The sequence below is a fragment of the Chiloscyllium plagiosum genome, unplaced genomic scaffold, assembly GCF_037043375.1.
Source record: "Chiloscyllium plagiosum isolate Xiang-an unplaced genomic scaffold, Cpla_swu_hap1 HiC_scaffold_5, whole genome shotgun sequence".
In the NCBI taxonomy this organism is placed as follows: domain Eukaryota; kingdom Metazoa; phylum Chordata; class Chondrichthyes; order Orectolobiformes; family Hemiscylliidae; genus Chiloscyllium; species Chiloscyllium plagiosum.
In genome coordinates, this window is record NW_028270143.1 from 12141849 (window position 1) to 12160979 (window position 19131).

The following is a 19131-nucleotide window of genomic DNA, read 5'->3' on the forward strand; positions in this document are numbered from 1 at the left end:
ATCCCAGCCTAACCATATAACTCAAGCCCTCCATTCTCAGCAGCATCCTGGTAAATGTCTTCTGAACTCTCTACAGCTTAATAATATCCTTCCTATAACAGGGTGACCAGACTGGACACAGTACTCCAGAAAAGACCTCACCAACCACCAACATCCTGTGCAACTGACACGTAAGGTCCCACCTTCTATACTTAAAGGTCCCAGCAATGAAAGCAAGCATGCTAAATGCCTTCCTAGCCACCTATATATATGTGAAAATAATTCATGATAATCTGAACAATGAACAGATACTTGGGACATTAAAAAAACCTGTGGAGTATTCAGGAGCTAGGAGAATGCTCTAAAGTGACGTGGGGCCTAATGCAAAGTTGAGCTCAGCTGGGAAACAGCCTTCGCCATCTGTATTTAGCTTTGTAACTTAAACATGCTCATACAGTCATTAACAAAGGAATGAGAACCCATAAATTTATAGCAATGAGAAAGGAAATAGCAATGACCAACACATACAGGATCTTGTCTTTGCGTGCTGATGCAAAATGGGTGGTAGTAAATCAGCCTTACATTTTACATCTCTCCATATTTTTCTTCCATTCACTTCCCCACAGATTACATTTTTAAGAAAGTTGACCTGGTATTTATTTCTCACAGAAACACTCCCTGGACCAAAAGCTGTATAACACCAGGATTTGGGGACCCACCTGTGATGCATGGGATCATATTTCCGATACTTGGAAGCTGCCTGAACTGGAGATTGGAGACTGGTTGCTCTTTAAAAACAATGGAGCATACACCATCAGCACCTCAACCATGTTCAATGGTTTTCATGCAGCCCCAACACACTATGCAATATCAGAGGAGGCCTGGTAAGGAAAAGAGAATGTCACCCCATAAATTTAGAAAATATGATGCTGGATATTACATTACATCTTATTGTCGCGATATATTGCAAATAGATTCCTTTGTACAGTTTATTTACATAGACATGTTTATTGTATATTAATATTTGGGATTTAATCTGTGAAATTTCTATACAGGGAAACCCTTCAGAATATAAAGAGAGAAATACAATCTCCAGTGGAAGAACAGAATGGTGTAGACCCTCAACATCTGGTCATCAGACAATAAGATTTAGGTTTGAAGCAGCCATTTGGTCCATCATGGCTGCTTTAATACTTACTGCGATCATGACTAAACGGATAATCCTTAACTCCATTTGCCTGCCTTTTTCGTAAAATCATTGTCTCCCTTATTGACTAAAATTTGTCTTTCCCAGCCTTCAACACTCTTAATGATCCAGCCTGTGATAAACAATTCCACAAATTCACTCCCCTTTGACAAAACAAATTCCTCCTCATCCCTGTCTTAAATGTATGTCCCATAGTCTGAGATGATGCCCTGTTCCCAGAATCTCCCACAAGGGAAAACAACCTTTTTACATTTCCCGTGTCAAGTCTGTTTCTAAGGCTTCACTCCTTCTTCTAATCTCCAATAAGTACAGACTCAATGTACTCAATCTGTGACCCCTCCAAACTTGCAATAAATTTAGTGAATGTCTGCACTGCCTCCAATGCCATGGTATATTTCCTTAGATAAGGGTATCAAAACTGTTCAGAGTATTCTAGGTGTGGTCTGCACTGTTTTAACAAGAATTCTCTCTTTTGAAACAGTGATGCAAATCCCTTTTATCATCAATATGAATGATGAAAATAACTCTTATTCCTCCAACATTTGTATAAACAGACAATATATTCAGCTTGGCTTGAATTTACACCTTGTTGATATACTGGGATGGATGAAATTGCTAACAATCAATGTTAAATGTTTAGCTTCTTTGTTATGACAATTTTTTACTTTCCGAGTTTTACCTTCCAGATGAATAGTCAGAGAGTCATAAAAGCAGTTCTAAAAATAAATTTTCTTCTGCTACACGGTTTGGTTTTCAAAATTAAATGCATGTTAATGGACACTCAAGTTACTTTAACGGGATAATTTAATCATCAACAAACTGATTGAAAGAATTCTGCTTTCTCCAGCACTTTCCCAGCTTAGTATTCTCTTGTCTTCTATTATGTTGTTAGGTAGAAGTGATTATTCTATTCATCAAGCATTCAATTTCTGGATTTTACTAAATGTTTAGAATTTAAAGAAACACTTGTGCAAGATTGTGCTTGTGTCAATAGGATAGTACTGTGCATTTTCCTACTCCCTGTATTCATCATAATCTAAATCTACAAGGTGATTCGCAACCTATTGACCAACTGAAGTAAAGATTCCAATGACTTATTATTCCCATAAGTTCTTGTATTACATCATGTCATTAAAGAAAGTATTCTGCATCTGTTTTATACAAATCAAAGTGTTATAATTGACAAAACAAATATTCATGTTTGCATATTTTTGCCGCTTGTCATAATTATGAAGGCTTTATGAGATGATTTCTAAAATTTGGTACATGTTTTAGCTCCAGAAAAACACAATGTGCCTTAGTTCCACACAGAAACCTTGTGCTTTGGGCTCAGACAGGAAGATCATGTTGTTAGGTTTTCATTAGGGAACAATGAGCATCAGTTACTTTACTCATTTGTCTTTCGTTTTGTGGGCATTAATGGGAAATGAGGAAATAGAAGAGGATTTGAACAAGTATTTTGATTTCATCTTCACAGTAAAAACACAAAATGCTATTCAAGAGTAGTGAAGATTTAGAGGGAAATTAAATCATTCATTATCATCAGATAAAAAGTAATGGGTTAACTGTTGGATATTAAGCTGCCACCTCCCTTGGATCTGACGACCTACATTTTAGGCTCTTAAAAGAAGTGACTGCTGATGTAGTGGATGCATTAGTAATCTTCCAAAATTCTCTGAAATGGTCCTCACAGATTAGACAATTGCAAATCTATCGTCTCTATGAGAGGTCATTTAGCCCAATGTCTGTCGTTGAGACATACTAGAATTCCAAAGTAACATTGTAGCAGCAGAACATTTCAAAAATTAGAAACAGTCAATACTGCTTTATGAAAAGGAGTCATATTTGACAGATTGATTTGAATTCTTGTAGCGCTGGGACCTCAACTGTTCAATCTATGTTAATAATTTGAATGAAAGAACCAACTTTATCGTACCCATAGTTTCTGATAATGCGAAAAAAGATCTGAACGTTAGGAGGGTCACAGAGTCTGCAAAGGAACAAAAATAGGCTAAGTGAGTATGCAAGCTGAAGTGTAATGTGGGAAAGTGAAAGATGGCCTATTTTGCTTGGAAGAACAGTAAAGAAGAACATTATTTATAGAGACTATGGAGTCCTGCGTCATAGAGAGATCTGGGTTGTCTTGTATGCTAATCACAAAAAGTCAGCATGCAGATATAGCAAGTGAGTAGTGTATTAGGACGAATTTCTCTTAGAGAGTTGTTAAAGTTTAGAATTCTCTCCCTCTGTGAGCAATGGAGACTTGAAAATTGAATGTATTTTCAAGGCTGAGAGAGATTTTTTTGAATGGCAAGGGTGTCAATCAGCCTGACATGGTCATACTCACAGAATCATATGATGCACAAAACATCCCAGACAACACCATCACCATCCGTCCTGACCTGGTAGACAGTAAAGAGGGAACTGCTGCAAGAGTCAGAGTCATTGAGATGTACAGCACGGAAACGGACCCTTCGGTCCAACTCGTCCACACCAATTAGATATCCTAACCTAATCTAGTCCCATTTGCCAGCACTTGGCCTATATCCATCTTAACCCTTCCTATTTATATACCCATCCAGATGCCTTTTAAATGTTGTAATTGTACCAGCCTCCACCACTTCCTCTGGCAGCTCACTCCATACACACACCACCCACTGAGTAAACAAGTTTCCCCTTAAGTCCCTTTTGTATCATTCCCCTCTCACCCTGAACCTATGCCCTCTAGTTCTGGACTCCCCATCCCAAGGGGAAAGGCCTTGTCTGTTTATCCGACCCATGCCCCTCATGATTTTATCAACCTCTAAGGTCACCCCTCAGCCTCCGATGTTACTGAGAAAACAGGGCCATCCTATTCAGCTCTCCCTGTAGCTCAAATCCTCCAATTCTGGCAACATTCTTGTAAATTTTTTCTGAACCCCTTCAAGTTTCACAACATCGTTCTGATAGGAAGGAGACCAGAACTGCTTGCAATATTCTAAAAGTGGCCAACTAATGTCCACTCAACTCCTATACTCAATACTCTGTTCAAATAAGGAAAGCATACCAAATGCCTTCATAAGCTTATCTACCTGTGACTCTACTTTCAAGGAACAATGAACCTGCACTCCAAGGTCTCTTTGTTCAGCAACACTCCCCAGGACCTTACCATTAAATGTATAAGTCCTGCTCTGATTTGCCTTTCCAAAATGCAGCATCTCACATTTATCTAAATTAAACTCCATCTGCTGGACCCCATGAAGCCTCATGGCATTATGACAAACATGGGCAAGGAAACTTGCTGCTAGTCACCAATTATACTACTCACTGGAAGGGTGGGTGCAACAAACAGCCAAATCCTCAATAATGGGGGAGCCCAGCATGTCAGTGCAAAAGATGAGTTTGAAGCATTCGCAACAATCTTCAGCCAGAAGTGCCAGGTGGATGATCCATCTTGGCCTCCTCCAAAGATCCCCAGCATCACAGATCCCAGTCTTGATTTACGTGATATCAATAAATGCTTGGAGGCAGTGGATACTGCAAAGGTTATGGGCTCTGACAACATTCTAGCAATAGTGCTGAAATCTTATACTCTAGAATGTACCGCACCCCAAGGCAACTTGTTCCACTTCAGCTACAATACTGGCATTCACATGACAATGTGGAAAGATGCACAGATATGTCCTGTACACAAAAAACAAGACAAATCAATCCAACCAATTATCACCCCACTAATCTACTCTAGAGCATCAGTAAAGTGGTGGAAGATGTCATCAACAGTGCTATCAAGCAGCACTCACTCAGCAATAACCTGCTCAGAGATGTTCAGTTTGGGCTCTGCCAGGGCCACTCAGCTTCTGACCTCGTTACACCCTTGGTTCAAGTATAGACAAGAGCTGAGTTCTGGAGGTGAGGGAAGAGTGACAGCCCTTGACACCAAGGCTGCACTGATTAAGGGGCCCTAGCAAAACCAGAGTCAATGGGAATTGGGGGCAAACTCTCCACTGTTGGAGTCATCCCTGACACAAAAAATTGTTGCGGTTGTTGAAGGGCATCTCTCCAGGGTTCCTCAAAGTCCAGTCCTCGGCACAACCGTCTTCAAATTATTCATCAATGAATGCAGATATTCAGATCCATCTCCTCTCCCATCTGGCTGTCATTATAATTCAGTGTATTTGATATTTAAAAACATTAAGACAAATGACTAGGTATTCCATAAGCTTGACACAATCACCATGGGCAGTGGTTAGCACTGCAGCCTCACAGCGCCAGAATCACGGGTTCAATTCCCGTTACCACAAGATAAAAGCCCTTGACAAAATGGCTGAAATATCTGTATCTATATAGTTCAGAAAGAGCTGCCATATCTTATAAAATAATTCAGGTTTTTGGTGCACCGTATTTGTAAGGAAGTCAAGGGGAATACATTCCATGACCAACCTATACCAATTCAAAAGTCCTGGAGGACCCTCAGCTACCAAGTTTACGAAGATATTTTTCCTTGCACAAAAGGAGAGAATGGAGAATAATTTCCTCACGTGCATATCCAGCGAGGGCAGGTTTGGAAAGCCCAGGAGAAGAAATACTGGATCCACTCTAATTTCTGCTCCCAAAATTTCTGTCAGAGCATTTGCTACTCTGATCCAGTTTTTGCAGATCTTGTGACATGTCCGTAAGCAGTGTGTGAGAGTGCCGACCTCTTTCACATTTAGGACACATTGGAGATGCTCCTGTCCTAAATTTTGCCAATCATTCCGGTGCTATATGAGTCCTATGGAGTGTCTTTAATTGAGTAGCTTGGATTCTATTACAGATAGAGATCTTTCTGGCATTTTCCCAAATGTTTTCCCATATTTCTGAAGAGATTTCCAACCCCAATTCCTGATTCCGTGTTTTAAACAATCTTTCCATGTCTTCCGATACTTCGTTATGTAGTGAATGATAGAGAGTGCTGACCGAGGGCAAACCCATTGGCCACAACACTCTTCGTTCCCTATTTATAAGAGCAATCTAATAACGTAGTCTTCTGTATGTAATCTCGAATTTGGCAGTACTAAAAGAGGTCTCCATTAGGTAGTCCAAATTTCTGGTGTAGCTGTTCAAAACACATCATAACCTCCCCATCGAACAGATCCCCTAAGCAAGAAATACCCCTGGACCTCCAGGATTTAAATGTGGCGTCTGTTGAAAACCACATGCTCCCATTATAGGAGTAAAAGGGGAGGTTTTTTGTGAATTGCCCTCATTTTGCCGCATTATCCTCCAGGCTTTAATTATGTTTAATACAATAAGGTTTTTCAATAGTCTATAATGACTTTCGTTTTATCTAAAAATAGGAGATTAGTAAGGGGACACTTTGCTTGAGAGGCCTCAATGTCCATCCAGATTGATTGCACGAGACCCAACCAGCTATGTAGCTTAATAGAGAACTCAGCTGATACTTCCTAAAGTCTGGAAAATCCAGCCCTCCCCTTGCTTGCTTCCTGCAGCTTCCTTAGCTTAATAAGGGGCCGTCTATGATTCCAGATGAAAGAGCCAAGACAACCACATAGTTTGCGCAATGCAGGCCTCGGTAGCATCACTGGGGGCATTCTCATCGGGTATAGGAGATGAGGCAAGATACTCATTTTAATTAGAGCTATTCTGCCTAACCAAGATATTGGAAGATTCCCCTATCGTTGAAGGTCCTGCCCTATCCTCTCCAATAGATGTACAAAATTGGCTTTATACAACTGGCCAAATATTGGGGTGATGAAAATACCTAAATATAAAAAACCCTCCAGGGACCACCGAAGGGGAAAGCGAGATCTGTCCGATAAGTGGGACCTACTAGTGAGACTGCCCATAGGCATGGCCTCCGATTTTGTGAAATTCACTTTGTAACCTGAAAACGCACGAAATAAATTAATTACTTGGATCAGGCGGGGCAGGGACATCAAAGGATTACTAAGAAAAAGGAGAGAGAACATCATCTGCATAAAGGGTAATTTTATGTTTACCCTTACCAACCCTCGGAGCCATTATATTAAAATCAGCCCGTATAGCTTCTGCTAGTGGCTCAATTATTAGCGGGAATAACAGTAGTGAGAGGGGAAAACCCTGACGGCAACCCCTACCCACACTGAAGCTATCCAAGCCTAAACCATTGGCAGTCATGGATGCTTTGGGGTCATTATACAATATTGAGACCCATTTAGCGAATACCTTTCTGACACCAAACTTTTCCAGTGTGTAAAACAGGTATGACCATTCAACCCGGTCAGATGCCTTCTCCACATCCAACGAGACTACTATTCCGGTATTCTTTCCTGCTGACAGACTTGAATCACATTCAAAACCCTTCTAATATTATTAGATGATCAACGGCCCTTGATAAACCCCATCTGGTCCTCTTTTATGATGTGTGGTAACACCCTCTCCAACCTCGATGCTAATGTTTTAAAAAGAATTTTAAAATCTACATTTAACAAAGATATTGGTCTGTATGATGCACAATCTTCTGGGGCCTTTCCTTTTTTGAGAATGAGAGAGATATTCGCCTCTCTCAATGTAATTGTACATGTCTATAAGTGGACCAGCTAGTACTCCTGTAAACTCTTTGTAGAATTCAACCTGGAATCCATCTAGGCCAGGTGCTTTACTGCTCTGAAGCTGCCTGATTGCGTCAAGTACTTCCTGGGTTGTCAGGGAAGCATTCAAAATCGACACCTGTTCCAGGGTTAAGTCCGGAAAGGTCAGGCTTTTAAAAAAGGAGTCCATCTTCTTAGCTCTGTCTTCACAGTCCTGCGATTTATACAAATCAGAGTAAAACTCCCTGAAGATTGTATTGATCGTTTTATGATCAGAGTCAGATCATTTCCCTAATGGATGTGATAGCTTGAGGGGCCTTTTTTTTGCCTTGCAAGATATGCTAGGTATCTACCAGGCTTAACGCCATATTCATATAATCTTTGCTTTGCAAATAATATTTCCCTCTTTGCCATTTGGGTAAGTGCAGTATTCAGGGCTGTAATCCTTTGTAATTTAGCAACAGAGGGCCTATCAACATAAGCTATCTCAGCTGCCTTCAAGCGAGCCTCGAGTAGACGCTGTTGTTCTCCCTTTTGTTTTTTTTGGGTTGCTGAGTATGAAATAATCAGACCCCGTGCATAGTCTCCCACATCACCAACAGGTTACTGGCTGTACCTGAGTTAATTTCCAAAACGGTTTTGAATTCTTGAGAAAAATATTTTCGAATTTACTATCCTTCATTAAGAATGAATCCATACGCCAATGTCGGGGGGTCGTTTCATTGTCCCTAGTCTTGGTTTCCATGTACACAACAGCATGATCAGAGATTATTATATTACCTATTTTGCCAGATAGTATGGAATTCAGAAAGGTAGAGGGAGTAAAAACATATCAATTCTAGTGTGACACTTACGTGGATTACAATAAAAAGAAAAATCTCTGCCTTGCGGATGAAGACACCTCCACACATCTACTAATCCTAGCTCCTTATTCTTGGGTATCCTGTCTACCTCCGGATCCATAATACAATTGAAATCTTCTCCTATAATTGTGTAACAAGCCCTGAAAAGCCATCAGTCTGGAGAATGCTTCTGTTATAAATTTGAAAGAGTGTGCCAGAGGACAATAAAGATTCAAAATCCCATAATACTCTCCATTTATAAGGGCTTTGATCAGTACATACTGTCCAGATTCATCCTTTATCTGACTTAAGATTTTGAAAGGATGGTTCTTCCAAATGAGAATGACTACTCCCCTACTTTTTGAACTAAAAGATGAAAAAAAAGGCCTGATCGAATCCTCCCTGTTGTAACTTCAAGTGCTCCTTATCCAGTAAATGTGTCTCCTGTAAGAGAGTTATATCAACGTTTTTTTTGAGGTTTGATAGTATTTTCTTCCTTTTGATTGGTGAATTACTCCTCTTGACATTCCAGGGGCACCACTTAATCGAATGACTAACCATGATCGTCCAAGCAAGTCCGAGATCCCCCCCCCCGGGAGGAAGAACCCCATCCAAAATACCCCGAACGTAGACCGTAGAAAATTCACAAAAAGTAGAAATTCTTTAATGCACTCACGCTAATATAATGAAAAACTAATTCGAAATAAGAAAAATATAAAACACATTTAAAAGGAGATTTTCCCCCTTGCTCCCAGGGGGCTCATTTCCTATCAGAAAACCCATCGTATCCTCTCCCAACCAATGCCCCACCCTCAATCCAGGCACCACATAGTAAAATAAAGAAATTCCAGTGTTCTATAAAGCAAAAGTTGAAAGTGAGCTCCCCACCCCCACCCACACCAACAATTCTTTGGCCTTCTCCGGCGATCCAAAGTTATAGACGGATCCTTCATGGTGAAAACACAGCATCGCTGGGTAACGCAAGGAATACTGGACGTTTATGTCCCTTTGACCCTTCTTTGTTTCATCAAATGCCCTCCTCTTGCGGACCAAAGCTGGGGAGAAATCCTGGAACAGCAAAATCCTAGATCCCTTATGTGTTATAGTTGGGGATCCTTCCCGAGGGTTCTGGAGGCTTTCCAGGAGCATTTACATCTCTCTGTAACACTGAAGCCGGAACAGGACCGGGCAGAGGCACTGGTCCGACCCGGGCCTGCGTATAGCAACCTAGTGGGCCCACTCTACCCGCACCTGGCCTGAGCCAGACTCCAGCTTCAATATCTGAGGGTGCCACTGCTCCAAAAAGACTGCAAGCTGGCCTTCCTCTTCCCATTCGGGAAAGCCCAGCAAACGAATATTTGTTCGGCGACCTCAATTCTAAGGCCTGGACATGTTGTTCGAGAGTCCAGACCCGGCCCACGGCCGACTCTGCAGCAGCTTCCGAGGTCGCGGCCTTTAGCTCCGCCCCTCCCATGCGAAGTTCGAGCTTTTCAATATCTCGGTCGTGCTTTTGCAGTGCAACCGAAAGCGATTCCCACCTGGATCTGGATTCCTCTCTGAAAGTGTCGATCTTCTCCTGCAGTTTGTTAATTACAGAGAACAGGCTCACCACCGTAGTTAAGTCCCCCGGGGCGGCCGCGGACGTCTCTGCTGCTGCTGGAGGAGTTGGGGGAGGGGTTCCTGCCTCCTGCGAGCTGCGGGCATTCTTTCCTTTAATTATTTTAGCACTGTACAAAACTACTCACATTTGATGCAGAATGACCAAATGAATTAGGTAACAGTTATTTTGAATGGTTTGGAAGGTGTAGTGGAGGCAGGTAGCCCACTTTCCCTGAGTTTTGGGTGGAGACTCAGACTTGCTGGGTCACTGCCATCTTGGATCTCCCAAATGCCTTTTAAATGTTGAAATTGTACCAGCCTCCACCAGTTCCTCTGGCAGTTCATTCCATACATATACCACCCTCTGTGTGAAAATGTTGCCCTGTAGGTATCTTTTATATCTTTCCCCTCTCACCCTAAACCTATGCCCTCTAGTTCTGGACTCCTTGACCCCAGGGAAAAGACTTTGCCTATTTATCCTATCCATGCCCCTCAAAATTTCGTAAACCTCTATAAGGTCACCCCTCAGCCTCTGACGCTCCATAGAAAATAGCCCCAGCCTGTCCAGCTTCTCCCTATAGCTCAAATCATCCAACCCTGGCAAATCCTTGGAAATCTTTTCTGAATCCTTTCAGGTTTCACAACATCCTTCTGATACGAAGGAGACCAGAATTGCACACAATATTCCAACAGTGGCCTAACCAATGTCCTGTACAGCTACAACATGACCTCCCAACTCCTGTACTCAATACTCTGACCAATAAAAGAAAGCATACCAAACGCCTTCTTCACTATCCTATCTACCTGTGACTCCATTTTCAAGGAGCTATGAACCTGCACTCCAACATCTCTTTGTTCAGCAACAGTCCCTAGGAACTTATCATGAAGTGTAGAAGTCCTGCTAAGATTTGCTTTCCCACCTCGCATTTATCTGAATTAAACTCCATCTGCCACTTCTCAGCCCCTTGGCCCAACTGGTCAAGATCCTGTGGTAATTTTCCCAGACGCACTCCGATGTCCAGCGATACATGAATTTAAATAGCAATGGCAGTAACTGTGCAGTTACGCTGTGGTGCACTGACCTTACCATGTGCTTCCTTTGTCTGTTCTTCTCCCTTTTAAAACTGCTATTATTTTGTCTTTTTTTTCCAAAGTTCCAAAACAATGCAACAGCATATAAAACAGTAATTGCTGCTCCTGAACTTTAAGGAAATCACCTCCAACACCTAAAATACCTCAAAAAAGGAGCAGCTGTTATAGCCAGAAATCTTTCCCCTCCTCCATCTTGAATTACCCAGAATCGATTATAAGTGGCATTTCGATACCCTGTTCACTAAGAGTGGCTATTCCAGTAACCCAATTAATCCCAATCATTGTTAACTTATATTAAAATATGTAACACCCTGAAAAGATGTCTGCTACAGTTGGGAAAGGAGATATCAAAATAATATATAACATTTTCCTCCTCTGGCTATTCGTTGAGCATTCAGAGTTGCCATGCCTGGTTTGAATTTAAATAAACATTTTTTTTGCTTTCATTGTTGCTTGATACATTCTTCTTGGTAATGCACTGATCAATCAGAATCCACTTACCAAACATTACCTTGCTGCACTACTGTGAGTGCGCCAGGGTTTAGAGGAGGCTCAGGGATTGAACTGAACTCTCATGGGACTCCCATGTCTGTTGAGAGCCACCCAAAACATCCTTTAAAAAAAAGCAAGTACTGCAGATCAGAAGTAAAACAGAACATGCTGTAGAAACTCAGCGGGTCTGGTAGAACCTGTAAAAAGAGAAACAGAGTTAACTGTGTAAGTCTTGCCCTGGTTTGTCTTACCAAAGTGCAACACCTCACATATATCTAAATTAAATTCTATATACTGTTCCTTGGCCCGCTGGTCCAGCTGATTAAGATCCTGTTGTATTCTTAGATAACCTTCTTCACTGTTCATTATAGAACCAATTTTGGAGTCATTCAAAAACGTTCTAACCATGCCCCCTATGTTCTCATCCAAATCATTTGTGTAAATGGCAAACAAAAGTGGAACCAACACCGATCTTTGTGGCACATTGCTGGTCACGGGCCTTCAGTATGAACAACAACTCTCTACCACCAATCTCTGTCTCCTACTGTCAAGCCAATTTTGTATCTAGTTGGCTAGCTCTCCATGGGTCCAACTTTACTAACCAGTCCATCATGTGGAACCTTGTGGAAGGCCTTGTTGAAGTCTACATGGACAACATCTACCACTCTGTCTCCATCTAGCTTCTTATGCACTACTTCAAAAAGCCCAATCAAGTTTAGAGACACAAGTTTCCATGCACAAAGCCATGCTGAGTATTCCTAATCAGTCCTTGCTTTACCAGATGCATGCAGATCTTGTCTCTCAGAATCCTCTCCAACAACTTATCCACCATTGATGTCAGACTCACCAGTCAAAGGTTCCTTGGCTTTCTTTGTAGACTTCTTTAAATTAGCCACCCTCCAGTCTTCTGGCATCTCACCCAAGGCTGTTGATGATACAACTTTCTCTGGTAGATGCCCTGCAATTTTTTTCCCTAGCTTCCCATAATGTTCAGGGTTACATTTTATTAGTTCCCAGGGATTTATCTATCTTCATGCATTTTAAGACCTCCAGCACCTCCTCTTTGGTAAAATGAAATCTTTTGAAGACATCAGTATTTATTTCCCTGAGTTCCATGTCTTTCTCGATAATAAATACTGATGTGAAATATTTGTTCAGAATCTTGCCCATCTCCTGTAGTTCCACACATAGATGGCCTCATATCTGCCAAAGCTATTTCATGTCCACCTTTTTGTCCTCCTGGTTTCCCTCTTAAGGGTACTCCTACACCCTACAATCCCCTCAAGGGATTCATTTGATCCCAGCTGTCCAGACCTGACATTTACCTCCTTTTTCTTGAACAAAGCTTCAATATCTCTATTCATCCAGTGTTTCCTACTCCAGCCAGCATTGCACTTAACACTGGCAGGAACATGCTCTTTGAGCTCTTATTGACTCGCTTTTGAAAGCCTCACATTTGCCAAACATCCCTTCAACTGTGAACAGCCTCCTCCAGTCAACTTTTGAAAGTTACTATTCAATCCCATCAAAATTGGGTTTGCCCCAATTTAGAACTTTAACTTGTGGACCAAGCTATCCTTTATGATAACGATTTTAAAACTAATAGAATTATAGTCACTGGTCCCAAACTGCTCCCCCAACAACATCTCAGTCATTTGCCTTACCATTCCTCAGAAGAGGAGATTTAATTTTGCTCCTTCTCTAGGAGCACTATCTACATATTGATTGAGAGAGTTTTTCTTAAACACTCTTAACACATTTCCCCCCCATCCAAGCCCCTGACACTGGCTGTCCCAATCTATGCTTGGAAAGTTCAAATCCCCTCCCATTATAACGCTACTATTTTTATGCAATCTCCATACACATTTGATCCACAATTTCCCATTGACTACTGGGGATATTCTAAATTGACCCACAGCTAGAGAAATCGGGCCTGACAGAAAATTGTCTGAACTAAATTAAATAGCAACCAGCAGCTATTGGTGAGAGAGAAGAGTGGAAAGCAAGGTCACCGATGTCACAAACGTTCAGGATAACACTTATAACCAACCTAAGGGCTGTGTATTGGAGAAGTCAGACTTTCTGGCATCTTGACTGCTTGAGGACATGTACTTTACACTGCATGACATGGCAACAGGGAAGGTGTCAGCACAACCCCATTGGATAATTCAAACACAACTCATGACCCGATTGGCCAAAGACCACAGAACATTCTGGAAGGTTTGGAGTGAGGTGCACAAAAACACACACCTGGCAACCACCCCCTCTGTGAAGACTCACAGTGAAGGCACAACCTGGCCCAGCAGCAGAGCTCTCACACCTGGAGAGAGAAAAGATCCACCCTAACCTGCGAGACTTACCTTTGTGGAAGAGAGCCAGTCTCATGTTGGAGAGGCAGGATATTCCAAAAGCCCAGCTCCAACACATGGATCATTGCAGGTAATATCTTTTTTCAGATGGATAGAGAGTAAATGTGGCAGTTTGGGAAATGCACACAAGGTGTTTCTAATAAGGAATGTTTTGTTAATAAAGTCACATTGAACCACAAATCGGGTTTTGTGCCCTTTTGTCTGCCTCACCAACAAGAGTGCTTGGATGAAGTTTTCTAATACATTAACTTGTTGAAGTGTCCAAAACATGGACAAGATTGGAAATTAATGTTGGCCATGACAGCATCCTCCTGTTGAATATGAATAAAAATAAGTTTCTTGTCTTTTTGGATTAGTACTGAGTGAAGCCCTGGATGCACGGGGAATTATCAGTTCAAGATGCTATGTGTTACAGCAGTAAAGCTGCAGAGGCTGAGATATGCCATGGCCATACCATGATTGGAATGTTAAAATATTCAAGAATCACAGACTGGTTTTTCAGTACTGATGAACCTTCTTGGAGTGCCAAAACACGCAATTCTGTGGTGTTTCCTGGAGGTTACAATACTGTTAAATCTGCTTTGCTATATTTCTAAACCAAATTATTCTTAGCTTTGTGTCAAGTTATCCATTTTAATGTGTTCACAACTTGAAATCTTTTCAAGCGCGCATAGATTTAATCATTGTAGTTTGGCTTTAACAATGGTTTGGTGGAAAGTGTTAATGGATAAGTATAGCAATAATATTTACTGTTAATTTGTCTCAGAAATAGCCACTGTAGTATAACCTGAAGTCTGTACATATCGTTGAACATCAGGTGATGATTTAACATCTTGCGTGCAAGGCTCTGGATTTTAGAGAAGGGTTAAATAAGGTTTCCCCAGAACATTAATGGTCTGCTGGCAAAGCTCCTAGACAAATTGAAGATAAATGCCTCCAAAAGTCAAAACTTATCACAATATGTCTTCAAGAAACCACAATCTCATTGTGTAAACAGAATAATTAGTGTATTTTTGTGCCTCTATATTAAACTCACATTGACACGAGTGATCAGTATATTAACTAATCAAAGAAGAATTCCTAACAGGACTGCAATTTGGGAGACTAGTTTTCCCAGAGGAATTACTAACAGTTACTATCTATTGTCCTGGCAAAACTGAAATGGAGAACTGTTCTGAAATGCAGGCCCCAGTAGTTCATTGAACTGTTCACAATCACTAAAAGATAAATAACAACTGCAATACCTGAAACTCAAGGTAGTCAGGGCAGGTGACTGAGGTGTCAGTGGGGGAGCACTTTGAGGCCAGCGACCATAATTCTATTCGTTTTAAAATAGTGATGGAAAAGGATAGACCAGGCACTCCACAGAAAACAGCCCCAGCCTGTTCAGGCTCTCCCAATAGTTCAAATCCTCCAACTTCGGCAACATCCTTGTAAATCTTTTCTGAAACCTTTCAGGTTTCACAACATCTTTCTGATAGGAAGAAGACCAGAATTGCACACAATATTCCAACAGTGGTCGAACCAATGTCCTGTACAGCTGCAACATGACCTCCCAACTCCTGTACTCAATCCTCTGACTGATAAAGGAAAGCATACCAAACTCCTTCTTCACTATCTTATGTACCTGCGACTCTACTTTCAAGGAGCTATGAACCTGCACTCCAAGGTCTCTTTGTTCAACAACACTCCCGAGGACCTTACCATTAAGTGTGTAAATACAGTTCATTCGTGTTTCCGCCATACATCCAATGCCAATTGATTGATGCATACTATTCTCTGGATGCAACGTGCATGAAATGTATCGTGTCTGTAATGTTATAAAATAAGTAAATATATTACTTGATTTAATTGTGAAGGTCTTTTGTAAGATCAAATCAAACATGCATGTAAATAGCTCAATGACATTATCTGTGTAAATGTCAACTTCATGACTTTTGACCAAAAATGTTGGTCTCAACAATTTGTCTTTTACACAAGGATGTACTAGGAATGATTCAGATATTGGAATAAGGAGTAAAATTACAAAGGGAAGATAACTGGCAGATGAAATTTAATGTCCAGATTAGAGTAATGCTGGAAAAGCACAGCAGATCAGGCAACATCCGAGGAGCAGGAAAATCGACATTTCGGGCAAAAGCCCAGGGCTCTAATCTCCAGCATCTGCAGTACTCACTTTCGCCTAGATGAAATTTAATACCTACAAATAGGAAGTGATGCATTTTGGTGGAAGGGGTAAGGAGAGCCTATATATGATTAATGACACAGATCTAAAGATGTTGAGATGAAGGGAACTAGGGTTTTGTTTGTACCAATTTTTGAAGACAGTTGGAACATGTTGAGAAAGTAGTTTGCAAAGGCAGAAAGATAAAAGGAGAGGTTTCATATGTAATGCTGTTCTGTACAAAAGTCAGGAGATTGTGCCAAACTCTTAAAAATAAATGACAGTATTGTGCCTAGTACTGGTTGCCACGCTTTAGTAAAGATATCAAAATCTTTGAGTGGGCAGAGGAGATTTACCAGAATCATAGAATCCCAGGTTAATTGATCCATCGAGTCCACACCAATCCTCCGAAAAGCATCCTACATAGAGCTTTCTCCCAACCCTATCCCTCCTTAGAACAAAAGAGATAAAGGAGAGATCTGATAGATGTGTACAGAATTATGACATTTTTAAGTAAGGTAGACAGAGAAGCTGTTCCATTGGCTGCTGATACAAGGGCAACTGGATACAGATTTTATGCAAAAGAGATACAGGAGGAATCTGAGGAAAAGGAGAAAGTGAGGACTGCAGATGCTGGAGGGCTCAGTATAGAAGAGATCCTGGAGAAGTATAGGGAGGAAAATTGAAAAATAAAGTTGGGGAGAAAAGTGAAAGCATTGCTGAGTAGAATAGGGAAAAAGTAGAGCCCATTAAGAATCATAGAGGTAGTCCCTGAATGGACCCAAAAAACTTGGGCATAATACTCACTTTGTGATGGTAAAGAAAGACACAGATGGATAAGGTCTCTTGTGACAGGTTGGTTAGGAAGGTAAGAGCCCTTAAGATCCAAGGCAGCATGATATGTTGGCTGAGAGACAGGAAGCATAGAAAGATGGTAGAATGTTTTTTTTCTGTGACTGGAAGTCTATTTTACAGACTTGGTACTGGGGTCCTTGCTGTTTGTGCAGTACATTAATGATTTGGACTTGACTGTAGGGTGAAATGTTAAAAAGCTTGTGGATGATACGAAAACTGTTTACATAGATAAATAGTGAAGGGTACAGCTGTAAACTGTAGAAGGATATCAGTGGACTGGCCATGTGGGTGATTGGTGGCAAACTGAGATGGAAAGGATTTGTGGAGGTCTAACAAGGCAAGGGATTACATTGAATGGTAGCCCTTGAAAAATACTGAAGATCAGAGGGACATTGGTATGCATATCCACTGAGGCCTGACAGAAGCAGGGTGAGGAGACAAAATGGTTAAGCAGGCACATGGGATATTTCCTTTTGTTAGCTGCAGCATACAAGAGCAAAGAGGTTATGCTGGAACTGTTAAGCCACAACTGGAGCTTATTCACTAAATTTTGAAAGGGGGCAACATAATTTTGATGGAAACGGAATTGCATCAAAACAGAGAAGTTACAAGTGCTCAAAGAGGCCATTTGGTCTAATTATTCAATATTGGTCTTTATGATCTTCACAAGCTTCTCCCTCCCTACTTCATCTCACCCATATTGGCTTCCACATGTAGAAGCCGCTGCAGCACACGGACCTTGGCGGTCTGTGCATTGGAAAATACAACTCTAGGAATGTTGGTTCTATCCAAACTCTCCTGGCATGGAAGTTCCACATACAAAATACAATTTACTTTGCGTGATAAGTTGAACTGAAACTTTGACCGTCCTAATGGAAGAAAATGTTCAATATTCTGAACTGAACTCTTGCTTCTTCCAAACTAAAACTCAAAATATGAAATGAATGAGTTCCTGGTCTATAAACTCAGCAGTATAAACATTCCATGCGTTAACATGACAGGGATCCATGTTGATCGGCATGCCAACATAATGGCTGTCACTTGTGAAAGTTGCTGCCACACATGGACATGCAGGTTCTTGACTGCAGTCGTATGGTTTCTTTGAATTGATGCACTTAGGTTATTGATACAAAGGACTTTCTGATTTTCTTTTTAAAAACAACCTTAACATAACTGACTCGCATCTATTTTAAAATCCAAATCCCAAAATTTAGTATAGATTAAAATAAAACTTTCATTACATTCTGTAGGTTAACAATCCTTGATATACTGGGGTTTGAAGGAGCAAGTTGTTCGAGGTCCCACAAGTCACATCCAGGCCTGTAATGCCTCAGGCTCCCTAATCCTTTGTCCTCATGTAACACAGCAAATACCAAACCTTCCAGTCCCTTACTGTTTTCTTTATCAAATCTAAAACAATTTGGCAAGGAAAACTGTGTAGCTACTTCTTCACAGGTATAATTTTCCATGTGTTTACTGTCTAAGGAACCCAGAAGGAAACATCATTTACCGCCTATAATGTGGCTGCATGTGTATTTGGAGTTGTAAATGGCAAACATTTGAAGATTGATACATTTATTACAGCAACAAAAATATTAATGCTTCCGAAAACTAATTACATTTGAATTTCATATTCGGATTGAAGTTGACTTTGGGAATTGCAAAAGCATGTTGTTAATTAGGACCAACATGAATTGTTTCTTATAGACTACATTTGGTTTTACTCATTTGTGGGATGTGGGCATCAGTGGCTGAGCCAGCATTTATTGCCCATTCCTAGTTGCCCTTGAGGAAGTGGTGCTGAGTTCTTTCTTGATCACTATAATCCATTTGTCCAGATCGACCCACAATGCTGTTAAAGAGAGAGCTCCAGGATTTTGACCCAGCAACACTGAATGAACGATGATATGTTTCCAAATCAGAGGTTTGGAAGGGAAGTTGCAGCTGGTGGATTTCCCTTGTAACTGCTGCCCTTGTCCTTCTA

General features: G+C 41.0%; 1 protein-coding gene across 2 annotated transcripts in view; it reads left to right on the top strand.

The window, feature by feature from the left end:
- LOC122548185 (antizyme inhibitor 2-like) overlaps positions 1–1407 on the top strand; it is an 81406-nt gene extending 79999 nt beyond the window's left edge. For both annotated transcript variants that reach the window (XM_087987007.1, XM_087987006.1), the window contains exons 10-11: positions 649–863; positions 1035–1407. In XM_087987007.1, the coding sequence (XP_087843133.1) occupies positions 649–863; positions 1035–1125 (306 nt within the window). In that variant the 3' untranslated portion in view covers positions 1126–1407. The remainder of the gene's footprint in view (positions 1–648; positions 864–1034) is intronic.
- The last annotated feature ends 17724 nt before the right edge of the window (positions 1408–19131 follow it).